Source organism: Astatotilapia calliptera, chromosome 20 (assembly GCF_964374335.1).
Source record: "Astatotilapia calliptera chromosome 20, fAstCal68.1, whole genome shotgun sequence".
Taxonomy (NCBI): domain Eukaryota; kingdom Metazoa; phylum Chordata; class Actinopteri; order Cichliformes; family Cichlidae; genus Astatotilapia; species Astatotilapia calliptera.
This window is the reverse complement of record NC_137441.1, coordinates 992,501-1,018,301: the sequence shown is the minus strand read 5'-3', so window position 1 is coordinate 1,018,301 and position 25,801 is coordinate 992,501. Positions and strand designations below refer to the sequence as shown.

General features: G+C 46.6%; 1 protein-coding gene across 2 annotated transcripts; it reads left to right on the top strand.

Moving 5' to 3' along the window:
• The first annotated feature begins 309 nt into the window (after positions 1-309).
• LOC113013798 (protein-tyrosine kinase 6-like) lies at positions 310-25,276 on the top strand. Of its 2 annotated transcripts, none has more exons than XM_026154957.2 (8): positions 310-885; positions 14,342-14,463; positions 14,918-15,078; positions 15,207-15,372; positions 17,346-17,507; positions 18,691-18,872; positions 18,951-19,104; positions 22,044-25,276. In XM_026154957.2, exons 1-8 carry the CDS (start codon positions 488-490, stop codon positions 22,217-22,219), a joined length of 1,521 nt encoding a protein of 506 aa, XP_026010742.2. In that variant the 5' UTR covers positions 310-487; the 3' UTR covers positions 22,220-25,276. The 2 variants fall into 2 exon arrangements, with proteins under 2 accessions (XP_026010742.2, XP_026010741.2); XM_026154956.2 differs by lacking the exon at positions 22,044-25,276 and adding an exon at positions 20,095-20,769 and having other exon boundaries at positions 319-885.
• Positions 25,277-25,801: the final 525 nt, after the last annotated feature.

The following is a 25,801-nucleotide window of genomic DNA, read 5'->3' as shown; positions in this document are numbered from 1 at the left end:
GTTTGAATCGAGATCTGGAATAATGTGGGCCTGAACTGGCACCAACAAATGTGTTCTGCTGTAACCCGCGAGCTGAGCGCTGATGTGTCGACACCTGTCACTGAAGTAAAACGTCACCACGTCCTGTCCTGCGGTTGGAATGGAGGCGGAGTCAACTGGTTCCGCTGACACCTGCCTACCTGTAAAACCCCGGTGCGTGTGCGTGTGTGTGAGAGAGAGAGAGAGAGAGAGAGAGAGAGAGAGAGAGAGAGAGAGAGCGCACGAACAGATTGATGACACCCTCTGGGGGCGGGGCTCCCGTGGTTTCTGTAACTAAAGGAAGTCCCTCCGTGGGCTCACCCAGTACAGTTTCACCGCACCGTTCCCTGCGCAGGCATTCCCGACATTCTCCGCGCTCCCTGCTCTGCACCTGTCGGACAGGTGTGGCGGGTTGACTGAGCCGAGCTGCGGAGACACACAGCGCGCGCGGAGCCGTTCGTGGTCACCTATGGGTGAGTGTCTGCGCAGAGCGTGCCCCTGCCTGCAGTCACTGTGGGAGAGGATCCTCACGGGCAAGAAGGCTCCTCAGCCAGCGGGAGCAGGAGGTGAAGAAGAGGATGGAGGAGGACGGAGAGGGACCTGCAGCGACGGGGAGCAGCCCCAGGCCCCGACGCCGCCCCCGAAGGAGACCGCCTCCGAGGGTAGCTGCATCTACACGGCCATGTGGCCCTTCGAGTCCCGGCACCAGGAGGAGCTGTCCTTCCAGGAGGGAGACCTGTTCAGGGTGGTCAGCCGCAGCGGAGACTGGTGGACGGCGCGGAAGATCGACCGCAACGGGCACGTCGTGGCGCAGGGCATCGTCCCCAACAACTACCTGGCGAGGGCAGAGTCCATCAACGTGCAGCCGTGAGTGCAGCTTCCTCTGACGGCTCCCAGAGAGCAGCTCTGACCTCGGAGCTCCGAGGGCCATCCCGGTGTCCGCGATAGACAGAAGCACGTGAGCGGCATGTCTGTAGTAGAGCAGGTGTTTAGAGGGAGTAGGACATTTCCAGGATCGTTTCAGGGGTAACACACCTGATCCAGCCCCGAGTGTAGACAGCTCAGGTGTCTCATCTGTGAGCCTCTCCTGTCCAACTCAGAGTTTACACTCAAACCCAACAGGAGCAAGGCTTCAGCACAAAGTGCGGCAGTAAAATCATCCATGATTTGATTTAATGCTGCAGGCAGCTGCAGGGGATTTAATGACCTCCACACTGGGGCACCTTTATTTACACAGCATCATATGATTCATCATAAAGTCAGTACAACAGGAAGACACTCAAGCTTCTAAATGTTTACACTGGAAATGTGACGCAGTGCAGCAGAGTGGTATTTCAAGAATGTACAAGTACATTCAGTGTATACTTTGAAAACGTGTCACAGTAATTTCCTATTAATATGTCACTGAACAGGTAAAGGTGTTGACAGGAAAGCTAGAAGATTTCCAGCTTAAAGGCAGAAATTCATTCACATTCAGAATCACGTTTTTTATTATGTTCACGAGGCTGCTGTGCCTCCAGCTGCAGATGCATAAATCAGGATGTGTACACTGAAAAAAGGGGGCTGGCCAGCTCGTGGATTTATGTAAGCATCGTGTATTTAACACAAGTGCCTCATGCTTTAACGTTAAGTGTAACTATATAGTGTAGAAACTACATAATATGCAGAGCTAGATTAAGTTGTTCATATCATGTTTGAGTGAAGTCAATAATATCGCAATATTAAATCCCGCGACACCGGGATTTCAGTCTCGCGCGCTTTGGTTTGAGGAAGACGTCCGCCTCAGTCAAGTCGAGTAGCCGCCTCTACTTTTTTTTGGTTTACCGAAAAAAGGACATTGGGTGGTTGTTACATTACACTCAAAAAATAATTCATTGGATGAACGTAATTTTATCTTGCCACTTATATTCCATCTAAACAAATCATGTTATATTAATCCATCTTGATTGTGTTGTGTCAACACGATATATGTGTGTAGGTTTAACATAATATTAACATTAACATTCAATTAATTTGACTTTTGTTCAATCAACATGTTTGCACCACGTTAGTCTAATTAAATTTATTTAAATCCGTCTTATCTTGTTTAAACACTTTGGCACATCAAAAGTCAGTCTTGTTACACGAACTAGTAAAATATTTGTTTGTTACACCAATGATAATCTTGTTGAATGAATGAAAGGTAACTTATGTCTGTAGTACATGTTGTATTCATATTACGTAATGTTCAACCAAAAGAAATCAATGGATTTACAGCAACTTCCAATCCACCCATCTTCTTAGCTTTATCTGGGCTGCGGAAGTGATAGGGCAAGAGGGACAGGGTACATCCTGGACAGGTCGCCAGTCAATCATACAGAGACAAACACCATTTGCACTTCAACACCTTTGGGTAATTTAGAATAACCAGTTACCCTTACAACTGCATGACTTTTAACTGTGGAGGAAACCAGAGTACGCAGAGAGAACCCACTGCAAACTTCACCACACTGTGGATTTGAACCCAGGCTCTTCTTGCTCTGAGGCAACAGCACGAACCACCATGGCATTAATGTGTCAATGCAGACTTAACAAAAGTAGGAAAGCTATGCTTGATGATGCTTTATGTTGTTGTCCTTGACAAGTTAAACCATAAGAAGTAGTAACAGCATACACGTGGTGTGGTTGTCTTCCTCTTGTAACCCCACTGATTGTCCTGTGGTTTGACATCTAATGTGATCTTGTGAATTTCGTGAGTCGACCTCCAAAATCAAATTGGGTGGTTGTTACATGCATAAGATCCAAACTTGTAATTTGAACTAAATAATTCCATGTTTCTATGGTGAACGTAATTAAATCATGTAGCATCTGCATGAAATTCAGCAACTTAATTTGTTCTTGTTGAGATGTTGGGGTGGCTGTAGCTCAGGTGGCAGAGCAGGTCAGCCACTAATCAGAAAGTCGGTGGTTCGATCCCAGGCTGCCTCCTGGCTGCATGCCAAATATCCTTGGGCAAGATACTAACCCCATGTTTGCCTACTGGTGGTGGTCAGAGGGCCCAGTGGCGCCAGTGTCCGGCAGCCTCGCCTCTGTCAGTGCGCCCTAGGGTGGCTGTGGCTACAATGTAGCTGCCATCAATTCAATTCAATTTTATTTATATAGCGCCAAATCACAACAAAAGTCGCCTCAAGGCGCTTCATAGATACAGAGAAAAACCCAACAATCATATGACCCCCTATGAGCAAGCACTTTGGCGACAGTGGGAAGGAAAAACTCCCTTTTAACAGGAAGAAACCTCCGGCAGAACCAGGCTCAGGGAGGGGCGGGGCCATCTGCTGTGATTGGTTGGGGTGACAGAAGGAAGACAGGATAAAGACATGCTGTGGAAGAGAGACAGAGGTTAATAACAGATATGATTCAATGCAGAGAGGTCTGTTAATACATAGTGAGTGAGAAAGGTGACTGGAAAGGAAAAACTCAATGCATCATGGGAATCCCCCGGCAGCCTACGTCTATTGCAGCATAACTAAGGGAGGATTCAGGGTCACCTGGTCCAGCCCTAACTATATGCTTTAGAAAAAAGGAAAGTTTGAAGCCTAATCTTGAAAGTAGAGATAGTGTCTGTCTCCTGAATCCAAACTGGAAGCTGGTTCCACAGAAGAGGGGCCTGAAAACTGAAGGCTCTGCCTCCCATTCTACTTTTAAATACTCTAGGAACAACAAGTAGGCCTGCAGAGCGAGAGCCAAGTGCTCTAATAGGGTGATATGGTACTACAAGGTCATTAAGATAAGATGGGGCCTGATTATTTAAGACCTTGTATGTGAGGAGCAGGATTTTGAATTCAATTATGGATTTAACAGGAAGCCAATGAAGGGAAGCCAAAACAGGAGAAATATGCTCTCTCTTTCTAGTCCCTGTCAGGACTCTTGCTGCAGCATTTTGGATTAGCTGAAGGCTTTTCAGTGAGTTTTTTGGACATCCTGATAATAATGAATTACAGTCGTCCAGCCTGGAAGTAATAAATGCATGAACTAGTTTTTCAGCGTCACTCTGAGACAGGATATTTCTAACTTTAGAGATGTTGCACAAATGGAAGAACGCAGTCTTACATATTTGTTTAATATGTGCGTTGAAGGACATGTCCTGGTCAAAAATGACTCCAAGGTTCCTCACAGTGTTACTGGAGGCCAAGGTAATGCCATCCAGAGTAAGAATCTGGTTAGATACCATATTTCTAAGATTTTCAGGGCCGAGTACAATAACCTCAGTTTGCGGCCATCCAGGTCTTTATGTCTTTAAGACATTCCTGCAGTTTAACTCATTGGTGTGTGTTATCTGGCTTCATGGACAGATAGAGCTGGGTGTCATCTGCATAGCAGTGTAAATGTATGCTATGTCTTCTAATGATGCTGCCTAAGGGAAGCATGTATAATGTAAACAGAATTGGTCCTAGCACTGAACCCTGTGGAACTCCATAATTAACCTCAGTGTGTGAAGAGGACTCTCCATTTACATGCACAAACTGGAGTCTATTAGATAGATATGATACAAACCACTGCAGTGCAGTACCTGTAATACCTACAGCATGTTCTAATCGCTCTAATAGGATATTATGGTCGACAGTATCGAACGCTGCACTGAGGTCTAGCAGGACAAGCACAGAGATGAGTCCACTGTCAGAGGCCATAAGAAGATCATTTGTAACCTTCACTAAAGCTGTTTCTGTGCTGTGATGAGCTCTGAAACCTGACTGAAACTCTTCAAATAAACCTCTGCAGATGATCTGTTAGCTGTTTGACAACTACTCTTTCAAGGATGTTTGATATGAAAGGAAGGTTGGAGATTGGCCTATAATTAGCTAAGACTGCTGGGTCTAGAGATGCTTTTTGAGTAAAGGTTTAACTACAGCCAGCTTGAAGGCCTGTGGTACATAGCTGATTATTAGAGATAGGTTGATCATATTTAAGATCGAAGAATTAATTAATGGCAGGACTTCTTTGAGCAGTTTTGTAGGAATGGGGTCTAAAAGACACGTTGATGGTTTGGAGGAAGTAATTATTGAAGTTAACTCAGAAAGATCAATTAGAGAAAAAGAGTCTAACTTAACATCAATGGTACTAAGAGTAGCTGTAGATAATATTACATCTGTGGGATGATTACTGGTAATTTTTTCTCTAATGATAAAAATTTTATTTGTGAAGAAGTTCATGAAGTCATTACTAGTTAACGTTAAAGGGATTGTTGGCTCAACAGAGCTCTGACTGTTTGTCAGCCTGGCTACAGAGCTGAAGAGAAACCTGGGGTTGTTCTTATTTTCTTCAATCAGTGATGAATAGTAAGATGTTCTGGCTTTGCGGAGGGCTTTCTTATAAAGCAGCAAACTATTTCTCCAGGCTAAATGATGATCCTCTAAATTTGTGACACGCCATTTCCTCTCCAGCTTACGAGTCATCTGCTTTAGGGTACGTGTTTGAGAATTATACCACGGAGTCAGGTACTTCTGATTAGAGACCTTAGTTTTCACTGGAGCTACAGTATCCAGAGTCGTACGTAGTGAGGAGGTGAAATTATTAACAAGATAATCGACCTCTGTTGGGGTAGCGTTCAGATAGCTACTCTGCTCTGTGTTGGTACAGGGCATTGAAGATGATAACAGTGGGTGGATTATATTCTTAAACTTAGTTACAGCGCTTTCAGAAAGACATCTACTGTGATAAAGTCTACTCTTCACCGCTGTGTAATCAATTATCGTAAAAGTAAATGTTATCAGGAAATGATCAGACAGGAGAGGGTTTTCAGGAAACACTGTTAAATGTTCAGGTTCGATGCCATATGTTAAAACAAGATCTAGAGTGTGATTAAAGTGGTGGGTGGGTTCTTTTACATTTTGAGAGAAACCAATTGAGTCTAATAACAGATTAAATGCCATGTTGAGGCTGTCATTTTTAGCATCTACATGGATGTTAAAATCACCCACAATAATTATTTTATCTGAGCTCAGAACTAAATTAGATATAAAGTCTGAGAAATCAGAGAGAAACTCTGTGTAAGGCCCAGGTGGACGATAGATGATAACAAGTAAGACTGGTTTCTGAGTTTCACAGCTGGGGTGGACGAGGCTAAGCACCAGGCTTTCAAATGAATTAAAAGTCTGTCTTGGTCTTTCATTAATTAATAGGCTGGTGTGAAAAATTGCTGCCACACCTCCCCCTCGGCCTGTGCTTCGAGATTTCTGGTAGTTAGAATGACTTGGGGGTGTTGATTCATTTAAACTAACATAATCATCCTGCTGCAACCAGGTTTCTGTAAGGCAGAGTAAATCAATTTGTTGATCAATTATTAAGTCATGTACTAACAGAGACTTGGAGGAGAGAGACCTAATATTTAATAATCCACATTTCACTGTTTTACTCTTTGGTTCAGATGTGGATACTGTATTGTTCTTTCTTTGTAATTGTTTATGTTTAAGTTGTTTGTTGCTGGTTTTTAGTTTGTTTTTTGTCTTTTTGGAAGCTGACACAGTCTCTATGGAGATGGGTTTTTGGGGGGGTAGCAGGAGGAGAGAAGCTGCAGAGAGGCGTGTAAGACTGCAACTCTGCTTCCTGGTCCCAACTCTGGATAGTCATATTATGGGGGGTTTAATAAATTTGTCCATATTTCTAGAAATGAGAGCTGCTCCATCCAAAGTGGGATGGATGCCGTCTCTCCTAACAACACCAGGTTTCCTCCAGAAGGTTTGCCAATTATCTATGAAGCCCACATCGTTTCTGGGACACCACTCAGACAGCCAGCAATTTAAGGAGAACATGCGGCTAAACATGTCACTCCTGGTCTGATTGGGGAGGGGGCCAGAGAAAACTACAGAGTCCGACATTGTTTTGGCAAAGTTGCACACCGATTCAATATTGATTTTAGTGACCTCCGATTGGCGTAACCGGGTGTCATTACTGCCGACGTGAATTATGATTTTACTGAATTTACGTTTACCCTTAGCCAGCAGTTTTAAATTTCCTTCAATGTCGCCTGCTCTGGCCCCTGGAAGACAATTGACTATGGTTGCCAGTGTCTCTAGCTTCACATGTCTGAGAACAGAATCGCCAATTACCAGAGTTTGACCCCCGGCGGGTGTGTCGCCGAGTGGGGAAAAACGGTTAGACACATGAACGGGTTGGTGGTGTACCTGGGGCTTCTGTTTAGGACTATGCTTCCTCCTCACCGTGACCCAGCCGCCCTCTTTCCCCAGCTGCTTGGGACCTGCTGGGGAACAGCTAGCGGGGCCTACGCTATCTTCGGCTGCACCAGCTACAGGGGCCTGGCTAGCTATGGGTGAATGAAGGGTGCGAAGCCGAGTCTCCAATTCAGTAATCCTGGCCTCCAGAGCTGCAAATATGCTACATTTGTTACAGATATCATTACTGCTAAAGGAAGCCGAGGAGTAACTAAACATCTGACACAATGAGCAAGAAAGTGCAGGAGGGACAGGAGAGGTAGCCATGGTGCTAACGAGTCGGCTACGAGCTAAGCTAGGCTAGCGAAACAGTACAGAGACAGTGAGTGAATACTTTGGCTATAAATTAGGTAGTGAGTACACAGAAAGTGTGCTTCGGATGAAGCACGTGAAGATTATACTATGAAAGAAGAATATATTTAAAAGTTGTTAATTAAATCGCTAAGCAAATAAGCTACTCAGAAACACCACTGTGTTTGAGCAGGAACAGGAAGTGATACTCTACCACAGAGCGAGCGCTCAGTGTGTGAATGTGTGTGTGAATGGGTGAATGACTGAATGTAGTGTGAAGCGCTTTGGGGTCCTTAGGGACTAGAAAAGCGCTATACAAATGCAGGCCATTTACCATTTACCATACAATCTAGTAAGAGTGGTTCGTTGCTGGACTCATGAAATTCGCAAAATCACATGAGATGTCAAACTGCAGGAAAATCACTGGAGTTATAAGAGGCAGACAACTACACACCCACCACGTGTTTGCTGCTTACTGTGGTTTAACCTGTCAAGGGCAAAAACGTAAAGAAAATTCTGCATCAAGCCTTGAAATCATAGCTTTCCTACTTCTGATGATCCTGTATTGGTGGCATGGTGCTTAGTGCTGCTGTCTCCCAGTAAGAAGGTCCTGGTTCAAACCCACAATCTGGCACAAAGGGTTGTTTGTCTCTATGTGATAGACTGGTGAGCTGTCCGGGGTTTACCCTGCCCTGTAACTATCACTTCAGGGTTATTTCCAGCCCCCCTGCAACCAGGATAAAGACCAGGATGGTAGTTGTTGTAGATCCATTCACTTTTTATGGTAACCAGACTCTAGACTTTGTTGAACATTATGTAATATGAAGACAACGTGTAGTATTTAAGTGACCAACTAGTACTGGGTTAAAAGTTATTGAATAGTGTTGAAATAAAATGACATTGTGGAGGATTAAAATATTCCAAGAGCTCAACTTACTCCATCTAAACATGTTTCAATCGCCTTTTATGAACACAAAATTTATTGAATATGAATAAGTTGTGTTGATTTAACTTGTTTGTTTGTTTGCGTGCAACCAATGTCCACTATTAATAATGGATTGCATTTATATAGCGCTTTTCAAGGCACCCAAAGTGCTTTACAATGCCACTATTCATTCACTCTCACATTCACACACTGGTGGAGGCAGCTACAGTTGTAGCCACAGCTGCCCTGGGGCAGACTGACAGAAGCCAGGCTGCCATATCGCGCCATCGGCCCCTCTGGCCAACACCAGTAGGCAAGTAGGGTAAAGTGTCTTGCCCAGGGACACAACGACCAGGACAGAGAGCCCAGGGATCGAACCGGCGACCTTCCGGTTACAGATGCGATTCCCAACCCCCTGAGCCACTATTGAATCAAGTAAATTCAACATGGCCTTTTTTTCAGTGTAACACCTTTATTATCAGCCAGAGTCCACACTGTCCACCTACCTGCCAGGAACTCGCAGCACTGTAAACGCTTCCTTTAACCTTTATCACACATTTATCCTTTATCGCATTAGTAAAACTGAGGTAAGCAGTGAAGCAGAGCGCTGTAAAAAGACACTTTGGGAGTCAAACGGTTGTTTTCTACTGCAGTGAAGTGTGCATGTGCGTCCTGTTTACAGCTCTGCCTAAAAGTGGAAGTTTCTGTAAGTTCTGCTTTCCTGTCACTTCTGTGAAAAGATGCAGGCAGTCAGCATGGGGGGTTAAACAGCAGCCCCGCTAATCAGACGCTTTAGGTCACCGGTGTCCTCGAGGGCCGCAGTCCTGAAACGTTTCCATGTGTCCCTGTTGCAGCACACCTGGATACAATTAGTAGGTCATTAGCCCGACTCTACAGAACCGCATGCTGAGGTGCAGTTCAGCCACTTCATTCATGTTACAGCAGCTCATGACTGACTGAACATGGTGCAATAAAAGTACTTTTTTACAAACACTTATATTTAAATTTACTTGAGTAGGGTTCGGGGTTGCCACCTCGGCATGCAGTCAGGTTCCATAGTCTTGGTAATGACCTACTAATTGTATCCAGGTGTGTTGCAGCAGGGACACATGAGCTGTGTCCCAAAACGTCGGCTGCGTCCTTCGAAGGGCCCGCCTTCGCGTTCTATGTGGGCCGGGTCCTTCGAAGACCAAGAAGGCCGGAAGTACGAGGCTGTGAAATGGGACGGTCCAGCCTTCAGATCTGCGTCACCGCTGTGTGGGTGGAGTTTAATAAACTCGCCGTCTGCTCCGTGCTGTCTAAAATATAACAGGACACTGGAGGAAACTCTCGACCGTCTCACTCTTCTGTTTAATCAGTTTTCTGTTTGACGTTTATTCAGCTGTGTGAAAATCCCGGAGGAACCCACCCGATGGATTAATAAAGTTTTATTTAATCTAATAATCTAATAACTTTGATCTCAGCCAAACCGATTTACTCCGGAACAAACAAAACACTGAAAAAAGGCAAACAATTACATTTTTAATTTCTCCGAGTGACGTATATCATGTTTAACCTGAGTAGCGAAAGACAGCGGGGGTCTGAAAACGATGAAGCCGGGAGTCCGCTGCTCTCGCCGGCTGGAGTGACCATTGAACCCCCCGGCTCGCTATCGAGCGGGTGGGTAACAGACGTCTCCAAAGACGTCGGCGCACACTTTTGCAAATATGCGATGTCTTGATAAACTGAGCAGATATTTGATGTTTACACAGCTACTTTCTCCCCTTAATATATGTTAAAAGTTTATTTTGCGGCCAGAAAGATTAATGAGAATAATTTTAAAACTTAGTAGCGCCGCCATTGTTGGAAACTGGAATTTGGGTGAGGTGTGAGGACACACCTGACCCATCCTTCAAATTCAGGGAAAAGGAGGACGCATTTGAAATAGTCGACAACTTGGGACAGCCTTCGTCGCCTGGCTGTGACGTAATCGGCCTTCAAATGCGGCCTCCGGAGGATGCAGCCGACGTGTTGGGACAGCTTTGGAAAAGCTTCAGGACAGCGGCCCTCGAGGACTGGATTTTGACAGCTCTGCTTTAGATGAAAAAATGAACAGTTCACATTATGAAGGTTAAATGTTATTAATGCTCAGCTTTTTAACATTTGATATGAATATTTGGATGCTGTTTATCATGTTTTTAACCTTTTAAAAAACACAAAAACTGAAGCTTCAAAGGCTGCAGTTTCTGTAACGTCCAGCAGGGGCTCCAGCGAGTCTCTCATGTTAACACTTTGCAGCAGAAACAAACATGTTTGCAGCCTGATGCACAAACTTGTTGGTCCCTGGAGATATTTTGTTCTTCGAGTTTGCATTAATGAGGCGTGGCCTCATTGACTGACAGGTGGAGGTGACACAGGCGGCTGTAGCTGTAGCTGTTAGCTGTCTGCTAGGCTTTTAGTCGGACCTCTGAGTTATTAATGACATCATGTGACCAGTATTATGGCTGCTGTGAGGTTACAGTACTAACAGCACATCCAAGAAGGCGGAGCTCCAAGTTTGCAGAGTGAAATTCTAGTATTTTGATTGGATGTTATGGATCAGCAGGTGTCCGAGTGATGCTCCCATAGAGTCTGTGCTGCCCCAGATAGCATCAGCTGATAACCTAGCGCTCCACCCACTCATCCAAACGTGTTCACCTTTGGAAATGGACTGAGACTTCAAAATGTGAACGTATAAACAAGTTACATCCATCTTCTATTTACAGTGTGATAAAACCCCAGCGAGCTGCTCGTCTTTATAACGTCGCACTTTGTGCTGCTCGTTTATTTTTGTGGTTGCGGCAGCTTTATTGATCCTGACTGAGCCGTACGCTGTGAGCACCATGAGAAATGTCACAGCTTTACATCACACCAGCCCGTGTTTGTGTTTCAGCTGTGATGAAAACTGGGACGCACACACCGACGGTCAGCTCACCACTTCTCGTTTTGCCGTTCTCACTCACAGTTTATTGCTTCAGCAGAATGGGAAGTGTGCAAAGTGTGGCTATTCCCGTATGTCACCAGCTGCTCCGTTTAATTATAGAGCTTCTCTGCTCTCCCAATAAACCCTCAGTACTGACTTTACCATCACTATATCCTGCAAGGGCACAAAGCAAAGATGTGCGACCTTCAAAACCTGAAACTGTCACACGGCTCTCAGATTAAATAATGTTTCACAGCCAAAGCTTAGAGCCGTGAGGTCAAACAGCATGCAGTCCAAACCAGAGTGTGAAAGGAACACAACATGTGGACATGAATAGATAATTTTGTTTAAAGCATGAACGGCATGTGTACAAATTTAGGTTATCATTCCTCGGCAAAGCCTTCCAGCTCGCAGCTGAGCAGCATATTTTCACTCATGTGGTTTATTTGGTTTTTCCTAGCAGAGCTGCAGCCAAACATCAGTTTCATTATTGATTCATGTCCTGGTTATTTTAATCAGACTCAGAACAAATCAAATAAAAAATGTCTCGCTTGAATCTCGGAAAGTTTCGGTCCAAACCTAAAGGCCGATTCTCACCTCAGAAAGTACTGTTCGCTTTTCTGGCTGACTGAACAGAAAGCAGAGGCCATTCAAACTGGATTAGCTTGGGCTCAGATCCATTAAAGGTTCCAGTAAATGATCGTGGTGAACTCTTTCCCAACACTGAGAAACTGGAAGAAGCTAAATTGAATGCAGCCAGTGGCAAAATGTTTAGAAATCAAATCCTAGCTGATATCAAACACTGTTCAATGTGAGGGCCCGTCAGTGGCCCAGGCAGCTGTTACACGATCAGCAATCATCCTTCTGCTGGAGTGTCTGTGCAGCTCAAACGCAGGCTCTGTCACATGACCCTGCTGTATGCCATGTATGTTGTCCAGCAGCTCAGGGAGCAGTGTGTACACCGTATACCTGTGGGTCGGTAAAGCTCACCTGGACATGATAGAATAGAATAATCCTTTAATTGTCCCACAAGTGGAAATTTGGTTGCAAAAAAACACATACAAACAGGACAGGACACCGGTATTTACCAAAGCAGAGTACTGCACAGTTATTAAGATTAAATTACAGATAAGTGGCAAACCCAGGTTGTAGTGTGCAAACAGAGCAGGATACTGAACGATGTTTAAATAGTTAAGAATATCTAGAATCATTAGAAGAGTGCAGATTGTGTGATTGTACCTGTGCATTAAAAAGTAGACATGTAACTTCCAAAAAGTTGGCGTATATAAACTGAGAAAAGTAATGTGCAAGTTGTAACAGTAGAAGTTGTTTGGTTGGTGGAAATTGCAGCGCTGACGTAAACATCTGTTTGCTGGGAGCAGTTTTGATTGACGATGCTATCGAGCTCAAAGTTACAGTTAGCTGTTACTGTAGAAAGTTAATGTCAGTTACTCGCCTTAGCTCGCTGCCATCACAGCATTTACTGATGGGGAAAAATCAGCACGCACACTCATCTCTGTGCTTGGCATGTTAGACCGGGGCAGCGTTCGATAAGTGGAGAGTCCTCTTCACACACTGAGGTTAATTATGGAGTTCCACAGGGTTCAGTGCTAGGACCGGTTCAGTTTACTAGGGCTGCCACGATTAGTCGACTATCAAAATTTAATTTAATAGTCGACGCGTCGTTTGAAGCTTTGTAAGATCCTGAAAGACGCAGGAATAAGCAATAAGATTTAAGAGTGTAAGACAGAAGATGGCAGCACTGCATGTACAAGGACCAGCTGCCATTAAACACTGAAGAAGAAGGAGCTGTCTCCAGTATCGTCCGGTCTCAGACGAGCGCGGTCGTTTTATTTTGTAAAGCTGTTTACTTTAAGAACACGGGGTGCTGTTGGAGGAGGTGCTCAGTCTCTACAATCCAGCTCATAGCGATGCCTCTTTAAGACCACCGAACTCTACGTTACAACCCAAACATAGTTTTACTCAAACTCTGTTTTCCTGAATCTTTCGAATAATAAGAAGGTAATAATAAACACCAGGGTCCGGTCCAAACAGTAAACTGACACACCTCATCTCAAGTGTTTACATCCTGCAGGAGTTTAAAATTTATTGTTGTGTAAATTTTTAACTCAGTCAAGTGAGAAACTAAGGCCACCTCTCCACGCCCACAGCATGAAGCAGAGGTTTCTGCAGTGTGCAGGTCTGAAACATTCAGATGTGTTAACACAACAGTCCTCACAGGAGTAGGTTAAAGGGCATGACAACACAGTTGGAAACAAACTGAATGACTGTAGCTGTTTGGAAGTGCTGCAGGAGCACGGCTTAGGTTTGTAAAGCTGCATCTGTACAAAGGAGGAACCCAAACACCTCCTCGGCGGACCGTGGACTCCTCTGTACCACTGTGTGCTGGAGTCAGTGTGAGGCCGTCTGTCCCACAGCCTGGACCAAACTGGCTCATCAGCAGGACAACGATCCAAGCGCAGCAGCAAATCTCCAACTGAACGGCTGCGACGGTCCGAAGTGCAGAGCTCAGAGAGCTGTGCATGAACGAATGCTGCAGACCTCAATGAGCTGAAACAGGAGTGTCTTTGTCTGCACTCTTTATTACCACAGACTCAAATCTGCAACCGTAAAAATGAAAAGATGCAAATGATGCAAACAAAGCCGTCGGAAACTGTTGTCACTGTGGTTGGACGTGGACAGTAGTTCTGACTGTTTACTTCTGTTCATTGTTATGGTCGCAGATTTGAACCTGTGACGACAGACTGCAGAGGAATCATGCATCCTCTCCTCTTTAAAGACATGTTTTAATTGACTGAGCTTTCAGCCTCAGGTCACTGCCGCAGGTTTAATGAGAGCCCAATGTTAGCTAGCATCTGTCCGTGCTGTACAACATCAGGCGGAAGGTTTGAACCTGCACAGCGAGCTCCTGATAATTATCTTTCTGTCTCGATCCAGATGGTTTTATGGGAAGCTGAGCCGCTTCGAGGCCCAAAATCACCTGATGGCCCCAGGAAACGAAGAGGGAGCCTTCCTCGTCCGGCAGAGCGAGAAAGACGACATCGGATACGTCCTGTCAGGTAAGTGGACAGGGAGGGCCTTTACAAGCACGAGGAGGGGCTACAGAAAACCCCAACAGAGGCTCTAACGAATCCTCCTCATGTCAGCACTGAGATGATGCAGTGAACATGTGCTCCAAAGGTGGATACTGTCGACAGGTAACAGGTTGAATCAGCCAATAAAAACCAGGCCTAGCAGAGACAGCGTTAAACGGGCTGTGATTTTGACACTTTTTCACCTGAGCCAGGTGAGTCTCTGGGTTCATCAGGGAGCTGATTGGTTAATTGTTTCTGCAGCCGGCGCTGCAGTGTTCATTATAACTGAGATTATCACTGAGAGCTGTGCTTTTTCCACTGATGTTTAGCTTCTGTTTTCTGAGGTCATGACAGCAGAAATAAAAAATAACCGTAGCAATAAAAATGAGGTCTCGTGTCCTGTTGAGACTCGTCTCTGACTCCGTCCGTCTTCCTGTAGTGCGATCCGGCAGCCGCGTGAAGCACTTCAAGATCCACCAAGGAGATGATGGTTTCCACATCGAGCCCAAGCATCATTTCAGCTCGCTGATCGACGTGGTCGACTTTTACTGCGCCAACAGCCTCAACACCACCGGCCAGCTGGGCAAGCCCTGCAAGAAGGTGAGTCTTCATACCGCCATCATTTATTCGCTCCTCTTGTCTGTGTGACGGGGCCGCTGGCCGGGAGCAGCCTTTAGTTTTGCATGGATGTGAATGTCTGAGGTGCACGCTTCTGTTTCCTCCATCAGAAAAGGCCAGAAACCCAGGATTTGAACCACTTCACGGTGGACGAGTGGGAGCTCCCGAAGGAGGAGTTCACGCTGGAGGAGGAGCTGGGCAGCGGCTTCTTTGCTGATGTTTACCGCGGCCGCTGGAAAAACCACATCAGCGTCGCCATCAAGATCCTGAAAAGCGGTATTTTATTTTCTGCTGCTCACAAACACAAGTCTGCTCAAACGCTTTCAAGCCGTCATTAGCCCCGCCCCCCGCCTTTCATTCCGTGCTGTAACATGACTGAAAACATTAAACACGGCTGTGGAAACACTGAGGACAGCACGCTGACCCTCATGCAGACAGCACATTACAAACGAAACACACGGTGAAGAATTTTATTTCTGTCATGAGGAAGTGAGAGTTTTCCTTCCTCCGGAAACAGCAGCACCTCCGGCCAATAAGACATCATAAGGATGGAGAGAAACTCAAAGACAAATGTGAACACATGCTGAACAATGCCTCTGATGCTTTCACAGACACACAAGTTGGTTTTGTTTTTTGTCCATCCAACAACCCAAAACCCACAGAAAATTACACTCAGGTGGACATAAAAGACAAAAAAGTCATCAAATAGTCTGCGGCTCCAGAAATGCGTCTTCTTCCAGCTGTAGATCCCTCCCTCGATGTGATTGGACCACAGGCCCGGTCTCGTTCCTGGGCATCGGATAAATGTGCGTCACGCCGCAGTCGGAGCCTCTGAACCTGCAGGGTTACCGTAGTGCCCGCATCTCACCTGCAAGGCCAAGAGTAACAATGTAGTGTGGCCAAAATAGGAAGAAAGTGGGAAAGGGCCCCAGCGTGGAAACTCACCCGGCGTGTGAATAATGGCGGCGTACACGCTGAAAGAGACGGAATTACAGGCTGCCGCAATAAAAACGCGTCACCTGACTTTAAACGTGATCCGAAGGTCAGCCTGATCAGCTCAACGCGGGGCGCAAGGACACCCGACGCAGGTTTACACGTGAGGGCATGAGCGCAGGAGCATGAGCGCGGGAGCATGAGCGCGGGAGCATGAGCGCGGGAGCAGGAGCGCGGGAGCAGGAGCGCGGGAGCAGGAGCGCGGGAGCAGGAGCGCGGGAGCAGGAGCGCGGGAGCAGGAGCAGGCTCCCGCTTGAGTTATAAAGTGTGAAACGTCTGGCATGAGTGACTCCGGGCAGGTTTTGAGCTGCAGGTGAACTTCTCAGCACGTTAGAAATGTTCTTGTTCTGGAACCTGCAGCTGATGTTTCAGGTTAAAACACTGAAACAAAGATGATAGAAATATGCAAAGTTATGGTGACATTAGACGCTTGAGTCTTGTCATGCATCCGTTTCTAAACCAGCTCCGTGCCGTGAAGCAGCGGCTGCAGGAGATGAGGACGGGCCGGCCTGTGATTGGTCAGCTGACAGTGAGAGGCACTTCAGGGCGACATCGACGAGCCACTCGAGCTCTTTCCGAGGATCGGTTCAAACAGCATCACAAAGAAAGAGGCGCTCGCACGCTCTGCAGGTTTGCATATGCAAGCGATGCTGCGGGAGACCAGCGCCACGTTTCTAAAGCAGAGCTCGTGTTTGGTGTTTGGTCTCCATGATAAGCTGGGCAAACTATCCAATAGTACTTTCCATGGAAACAACCGGCTGTTTCCCGCTGTTGTCTGCTTTGCATACGGTACATTTAAATGTTTGAGCCCTACAGCAACGATACAGTAAGGGTCAGGCTCTCAGGACTTTAATTTGAGATGCTGCTCAGTGAGGCTTTCAAAGCTCAGCTTCAAAATCAGGAAAGAGAAATCTTCCTGAAACATCCGGCTCAGGCGGAGCCGAGCATTTCTCAGAGAGGGGTCTCCGAAATCTCAGCGCGCCTCCCTCTAAATGTCTTCGTATACCCCAGTCATTAACTGGTCCTTCAGTAACACGCTGAATGATCCACCAGCGTCGTGCTGATCATCTTTTTAATACAGTCTTTGTTATTATCCAACAACAATCTAGACAAGAGGCACATTTCTCTTTATAATTACAGTGTCATGTTTTCCACCTTTGAGTACAGTTGTTGTGCCTTTCAGGTCATTTCTCTCACCCGTCTTCCTCTTTTCTCGTCTGTCTGTTTTCGCCTTTTTATTTCTGTCCTGCTCTCAGACTCGGAGCTGAACCACAAAGAGTTTCACGGGGAAGTTCAGATCCTAAAGCGCCTGCGCCACCGTCACCTCATCTCGCTGTTCGCCGTGTGCACGGCGACCATGCCGTACTACATCATCACCGAGCTGATGGAGAAGGGCAGCCTGCTCAAGTTCCTCAGAAGTAAACCTCAGCTTTGTTTCCAGTGAAAGATCAGAGTTCAGTGTGCTGTGTAACGTTGGACAGCGAGGGCTTTGATTATGGTTACAGCCTCAGCATCGAGCTCAGCGGGCGGTCAGCAGGGGGCGCTCTCTGTCTGTTCTCAGGGAAACAAACAGCTGTCAAACTGCCAGCTGCTGCAAAGCCTCGGAAACGTGCCAGATAGTTACACACGTATATTTATATTCAGCAAAGTCACAAACGTATGAGAGGGAGATATTTCAGAGATGGATTTTATATCTCAGATATAGATTTCACATATCTGAGATCAATTTTATATTCCTGAGACATCATGTTTGTGATCTGGTCCCAGTTTCTGGGTTACAGCTCCTGACCCTCCTCTTACCGCTGGAACCATCTGTCCATCTTCCACATCTGTCCCAGCGGCGGTCACCGTGTCTGGTTGGTCGTCCAGCAGCTGTGTGTCACGAAGTCCCCCAGAACCTTAGCCTTGTTATCCTCCACCACCTTTGGTGATATCTTTTTTTAATGCTGTCGGCGTTAATCTCATTAAAATCTCCTTAACGCTGTAACTGCATTTTTATATCTATTTTTTTATTTCTTCTGTTTAGAATGAAACTTAGTGCAACTCTTTTCTGCTTACATTTCATTATGATCATAACAGCTAGTTTCCCCACACGCAGACAGCGATATTAAATCATTATCTGTCAGGAAATCGCAGCTGAGCATCAACATACAAACACATGATCAATTTTCACTTAAATCTGAGAAACGATTTCCAACCTGTGAAATCCGACCCTCAGGGGAGCTCGTGAATGCAGCACCGAGCTCCTGTAACAGCTGCTGAGTGGATGAAATCTGGAGCAGGTACTGATGGTGGTTTGGAGTTTCTGGTGTTCAGTGGAGCAGCTCCATCTGCTGATCCAGAGACGTTCAGGTGGAGAATTAGAACCATCGAGTTCCAGAACCCGTGGTCGGGCTTCTGGAACTCGATGGACCTCCATGACTGGGTGGAGAGGCGCTTCTGTTCAACAGGTGGGCTTGACGAGTGGGAGACAGTCAGACTGTGTGTGGGGAGGGAAGGGGCCACTGTCCACTGAATCAGCAGCAGGAGATGGGTGTTCGATAAACTCAGACCTTTTACTTACCGGCGCACTCACTTCATCTGCATCGTTCTCTCACTCAGGTCCAGAGGGCCAAATACAAGACGTCGCATCCCTCGTTGACATGGGAGGCCAGGTGGCTGATGGGATGTCATATCTGGAGGAGATGAACAGCATCCACAGAGATCTGGCGGCTCGAAACGTCCTGGTGGGACATGACTACATCTGCAAGGTGGCCGACTTCGGCCTGGCCAGAGTCATCAAGGTAAGCGGAGGAGGAGCTGTCGATCTCTAAGTGGAGCACGGCTCAGCTCTGACGGCAGAGTCTTGTTTTTCCCTTCAGGAGCCGTTTTACATCTCAGAAGACAAAAAGATTCCCTACAAGTGGAGCGCTCCCGAGGCCATCAGCCACGGGAAGTTCTCCATCAAGTCCGACGTCTGGTCTTTTGGCATTCTGCTCTACGAGATCATCACCCGTGGAGGAGTTCCTTACCCAGGTTAGTCCACGAGAGAGATTCATTCAATTACTGATGTCTTGATCGTCACGTGTGTGTCTTTAGCTTTATCACAATAATCGTGATTATCCCAAAAGCTTGACTCTGCTCATCTGGATGCAGCGAACACGTCAGACTAACTTCTGCTAACTTGAGTAACCTTTAAATCCTCTCAGGGACGCCTGCACGTTAAACTTTACTGTAACAGCTGAGCGAGCGCCGCGGCTGCATCGCTGTGTTTCAGGAGCTGAAGGAGCGCTTGGTGAAAAACGGTGGCCTCCCCCCAACCTCGCAGCTCGTGCAGTATTTATTAACACGTGCAGCCCTCTAGCTGCACACTCTGCTCATGTCACAGTCCACGTGTGCTTGAATGCGATTGGCCGGTTTGCACAAGGAAAAGAGATAAGTGAGTTCCTTAAACGTGCATAAATGTGGACTTTATGAATCTCTGCAGTAACCAGAATAAATAACCAGAGCGAGCCAGCTGACCACTCCCACTATCTGACTTTCATACTGTCTACGTATTCAGAATTACAGCCTTCACATACATATGAGGCACTTACAGCTTTTCCAAAGCTACATAAATCCAGCAGATCTCCACATGAAAAACATTTAAGCTGTGATTAAAAACTGCTCTCAGATCAGTTTCAGTCCCACTGCAGGACTCCCGTCAGTCTGAGGACTGAGCCCAGTTCTGATGATCTATCAGACACAGAGGAGCACAGAGAAGTGCTGGTATCCTGAAGTTTGATCTGAAAACTTCACCAAACGGTGCATTCTGGGTAAACCCGTTTTTATGCGGGATCAGAGTCCAGGTGCACTTCTTTGTGAGGTTTGTCTGATTTCGTGTTGGCGTGTCACTGTGTGATGGAGATGCACTGCACACTAAGGTGAGGGTTTACAGAGCTGCTGCCCGACACAGCTCAGCTGCTCTGCAGATATTTGAGCTAACACAAAGCACTCTTCATCACTTGTCCTCCTCTCCTCCCTCAGCTTACAGTAACCAGGAAGTGTACCAGCAGGTAACCCTGGGATACAGGATGCCCAAACCGCCCAACTGCCCAGACTTTCTCTATGAAATCATGAAGCGGTGCTGGAGCACCGAGCCGGCCGACCGGCCCGACTTCAGGGTACTGAGGGTCAAACTGGAGTGCAGCTCGTATGAGTTAGAGACGGCACAACCCTGAACTGCTGCAGTACAGATGGAGCGCCACAGGGGGGCAGCAGAGAGGCAGCAGAGAGGCAGACACAGAGCAGCGACCACCACCACCACCACCACCACCACCAACATCACCATCACCTTCACCACCATCTTCACCAACATTATCAACACCACCAACATCATCACCATCTTCACCACCACCATCATCACCAACGTTATCACCAACACCATCATCACCAACATCACCACCACCAACACCATCACCACCACCATCATCACCACCACCACCTCCACGTCATGATATCGTGTCATTTCATGATGTTGTTGAAATGGAGCTAAACCCTTGAGGACTGCAGAGGGTTCTTTATGAGCAGCTGTATCACTGATTAATGAGCATGTTAGTTTGTCATGTGAGCATCTTTGGGTTTAAATGAGTCATTTTCATCATATTCTCGTATGTTTTTCTACCAATGGTAAATAAATTCTGAGCTTTGACTTTAAAATCAGTCCGCTCACTGTGCTTGGTCATTGCCAGTTCGCGCTAGTAATCCAGGCTGCAGGTGCCTGACTAACCATCAGGTTATTTCAGGCTCCGGTTCACTAAACCCGGCCCGCAGAACTCCAGACAGACTTGCGGCACTGGCAGGTGTTGTGTGTCAGTTTATGTTCCTGGACAGGTGTTTTCCTCCTGGTTTTCCATCAGACTGATCTCAGACCTACCTCAGGTCCATGCTACCAGTGAAGATTTCCCACTTTTGAAGGGAATCTGGGGGTGTGGAGGGGCTGGTGGTGGCTCTTTGCCAGTAATGGGAGTGATAATGTTTGGAGTCAAACATGGGAAAGTCTCTTTTTATTCAGATTTATAATTATTGTAATTTAGGGTAGGCCAGCATGTCCATAGTGTCGTAGTAAGCACCCAGAGATCCCCGGTTTGTGCCGGTGGTCCCTGACAGGGTCACAGCCTGGCGTGGCTCAACGAGCAGCTGGAGGAAGCGTTGTTTATGAGTCGTTACCATAAACATGAACAGGCCTGTTTGTGCTATGAGGCTGGGCTGAAACCATAAACCAGGCTTGTTGCAGGCGAGGTTCTGAGCACGGGCCTGTCTCGCTCCACCTACCAGGACTCACCTGTGGCTGAGGTGAGGCCGTCAGACCTGCTCGAATGAACAGCTGATGAATCTTTAGAGCGTCTCTGCGTTCTTGTCTTTAGAGACACTGGAATCCTTTCAGTCCCTTCTCATTGATGCCCCGCCCCCTAACTGGGACCTCCCTGCAGCTCTGATAGGTCCCAGCCTTGCAGTTGAGGTTTGCTGATGTTGTAACCGCCATGAACAGTCTGCTCGCTTCAGAGTCCTCAAAGATGATTGGCCAATGCAGGTTTCCACAAAGTGATGTAACATGTGAAATATGATATTTTCCTGTTAATGCTGACAAACTGCTACAAATACACTCTGCATATCATGTCCTCTCATCAACCAGCGTCATGAAGCATCTGTGGGTCCAAGCGCTCCTTCAGTTCCTAGATCGCAGGGCGGTCGGTGCTGCCCTCTGTGGTCTTAATGCGGTGCACGTGAGCTGAGAAGCAAATGCAAAAATCATCAACCGGTGAGAGCACGGTGACTTCCTGTGATCGGGTTTATTACACCGACTACGAGCACAGGCGTTTTACAACATGTCAGCTTTTATATGGCATACTCAGCCTCACACGTGCAGGTTATTGCATTCAGATTTTCAGTAAACTTGACCTCTGACCTTCATCACTTCTCCTCTCCTCCCTCAGCTTACAGTAACCAGGACGTGTACCAGCAGGTAACCGTGGGATACAGGATGCCCCAACCGCCCAACTGCCCAGACTTTCTCTATGACATCATGCTCCAGTGCTGGAGCGCCGAGCCGGCCGACCGACCCGACTTCAAGTCCCTGAAGGCCCAGCTGGGCCGAGAGGAGCTGGAGTGACACACACACACACACACACACACACACACACACACACACGGACTCTTTGAAGCTCGTCTTCTTGCAAAACTTCATCTGGTCATCCCTGAGAGCACAGAGAAGTTTAGGTAACAGCTCCCATCATAAGCTAACGAGTTTAGTGAGCCAATCATCTGCAGATTACTGCAGGACGAAAGACGGGTTCACAAACTGTTTTATCTGTTTTGTCCTCCATGGCTGAAGCTGGAGGACGGCCGAGACACTGAGCCGTCAGTGTTTTTAATCACATTAATCATGTTTCACGAGCTTTCCTCAGAGCAGATGAAACCACACGCCTCACGTGATGCTTTAGAAGCAGTGTTGGGGAGTAACGGAATACATGCACCGCCGTTACGTATTTAGAATACAAAATATGAGTAACTGTATTCCGTTACAGTTACCGTTTAAAAAGGTGGTATTCAGAATACAGTTACTTTGTTGAAATAAATGGATTACACTGCGGTACTTTCCTGTTTCATGTTGTCGTGGGTCAGGACTGTTTGGGTTTTGTTTGACAGCTACGTTCTGTTGTTCCAGGCGGCAGCGTTACGGTTGCCATGGTTACAGGGCGACGCTCTCTCTCTCTGCGACTGTGTGTTTCCTGGGTGAGAGAGCGCCTTTTCGTTGTTGTTGTTGTTGTTGTGCTAAGCTAACAGGCAGAATACTACAAGCATAGCTCTAAAGAATGTAGCATCATGTTCAGTGTAGTCCGTGCTGCAGGGAGAATGGACTGCCATACACGTTATGTGTCTGTGAGCGCGAGGAGGGAGAAAAAGGGGAGTGGAAAGGTACGAGCAGTCATCGAGCAAAAACGGGAGCTGGAAGCATGTAAATATAATAATAACCACTGCAGCCAAGAAGAGAGCCTGACGAGCCCAGTTGTAAGTAAGCTATTAAGACTCGACTGTACACCGTGTTCCTGTTTTCCTCCGAAAACAACAAGTTCCGTTGGAGCAGCCTTTCAACGCCTCTCTCTGTCTGTCGCAAGAAAAGTTGACCCACACAACAAAGTAGAGCTATTTTTCGGCTACCAGCCGACAGGGACCCCGCCGTATTATGCTGGGCTTACACTGTGCGATTTTTTCAGTCGCGCGATTCAGCTCCTGCTCAAACTGTACGATTGACTCGCAGGGGTTAGAAGTTCATAGGTCACGATGCAGGTCTCACACTATACGGCCCGATGCTCTGATGCGACCTGAGTGCTCACACTGTGCGTCCATAAAATGAAGGTTATAACAGAAATTCTGTCGCCCGCTCTCCCTCTCCGTCTTTCACTCACACAGACACACCACCACCATCAACTTTGCTAAATTGCTAATGAAAAACATGATCAGCCAGCTGTGATTGAGCAGCAGTGTAGATCCAACTGTTTTCACGGTTGTTGTGGTCGTGATAATTTTGTGAGGCCACATCGAAAGGGCTCGGATGGTTCTACAGGTTGTGCCTCCCTCGCTTGTGTCCAGATCACACGCTGCACTGCCGTGCTGCTCCGTCTTTTTCACTGACATTTGTGTTTGCGCGTGCGCAGTGTGGCAAACTGCGGTGACACCCTCACGACCAAGCGATTGATGATCGGGAGCTGGTCGTGAGGTGTCAATCGCTTCTCGTTACCCCACGTATACTACACGATGCACGACGCACGATGAAGGCCAAAATCGGGCCGATCGCCAAAACGATCGCACGACTCAAAAATCGGCTCAAAATGGGCCAAAAATCGCACAGTGTGAGCCCAGCATTAGTCAGAGGTCCCTTTACTACAGTTCGGAGTCGCGGACCTTCAGTAATAGTAATAAATCACACAGCAACAGTACATTCACGTTGTTGTAAAAAGCATGATAATATTGTAGCGGGTCAGGGCTGTTCGGGGTTCTGCTTGTACAGTTATGTTTTGTGTATGTTGCCATGGTGACGGGTGACGCCCTCTCGCTGCGACGGTGTGTCCTTCCGGGGTCAGAGGGCGCCCTATGTGTGTTGTGGTTGCCGCGCTGAGCAGTTAGCTAGTGGCAGTGTGTTCTTCTGCAAATGTAATAAACGGCTGTGCTCCCTGGCTAGCTCACGGGAAGCAAGACCAAACGATACCTCCGTCTCCTCCTTGTCTGAACTCGCCACAATATATTAAGTAATCCAAAGTATTCAGAATACGTTACTGTCATTGAGTAACGTAACGGAATAGGTTACAGAATACATTTTGGGGCATGTATTCTGTATTGGAATACGTTTTAAAAGTAACCTTCCCAACACTGTTTAGAAGCTACTCATAGCCTCGCTTTGACCTCTGATCTGACCTCTTACTGCCCTCAGGTACCAGTATGCAGAAGCCTAAATTAAATGAAAGTGACTTACATTAAACTAAACAGGACATGTGACAAAACCAAAGCTTCTGCCTGGAATGAGGTCCCAGCAGTCACGGTGTCTTTGGAAAAGTAATAAAATGCCTTAATGTCGCAGGTTCCTGGTCCCTGTCAAACCGCTTTAGTTTGAGTCTCTGCGGCCTGACGAGGCGACGCTGCAAACGTTTACTCAGCAAACTGAAGCGTCGAACACAGCAGTGAAGCGAGGCTCGAGAGGCTGGTGCTGAGAAATGCTTCCTGCACTTTTTCGGGCTTCACTCGTTGTTTCAGGTTTTATTTTGTTGTCACTGTGATGCACTTTTTAAAGCGAATGATTGTGTTGTAGGTCATCATTACTGACATTTTCCTGCTCTGTAACACTTTCAGCAGCTCTGCTGTCTCAGAATAATATTTTCTTCTATGTGAACTTTGTTTACAAACACATTTCATGCAGAGAATAAAAGAAGAAGAAAATCAATTTGCATAAGATTAGAAAGTAACGGTGCAGCTGTAGTGTCCATCTGTGGCCTGCAGGGGGCAGCGCAGTCTCAGGAGCTGCTCTCAGTATATTAAATATGAGTTTTATAAGTTTCTGAAGAGCGAAGTTTTTCCTGCACAGCTGTGAGGAGAGAGGCTGACGCTGCTTACTCTGAAATCAGACCATTCTTCATTTTTCAAAATCAATTAAAAAAATCTGATGATCAACAAACCAAAGACTCACTATTTCTTTGCTGTATGAGAACTTTAGTGTGTGTGTGCGCACTGAGGTCATGTGACTGGTTTGGTAGGTTCTGGTTGGCTCTCTAGGAGACGTTTCCAGAAATCTGCTCCAGTTTTCCTCTGAACTTTCTGAAGGACATCTTCTGTCGCTGAACTGAGAGGCATCGTCTTTAATTTTCATCTTCATCTTTGTTTGAGTGAGCTGCTGGAAAATCCTGTCGTGAGGACATTAATGTTGGATGACAATGTTTATGCTCCAGAGTATCAAGCCCCAAATTAGTCAACGTCTGGGTCCTTTCTCAGCCTCGATAAAAGCCGCCGCTCAGAATCTTGGGATCATTGTTGATCAGTCTGTGCCGTTTGATGCTCATATCAAGCCTGTGACCCGCTGCTGCTTTTTTCATCTAAGTATTGCTAAACTCAGGACTCTCATCTCCAAAGGTGAAATGGAGATGCTTGTCCACGCCTTCATCTCCTGGTTAGACTATTGTGACGCACTCTTTTCCTGTCTGCC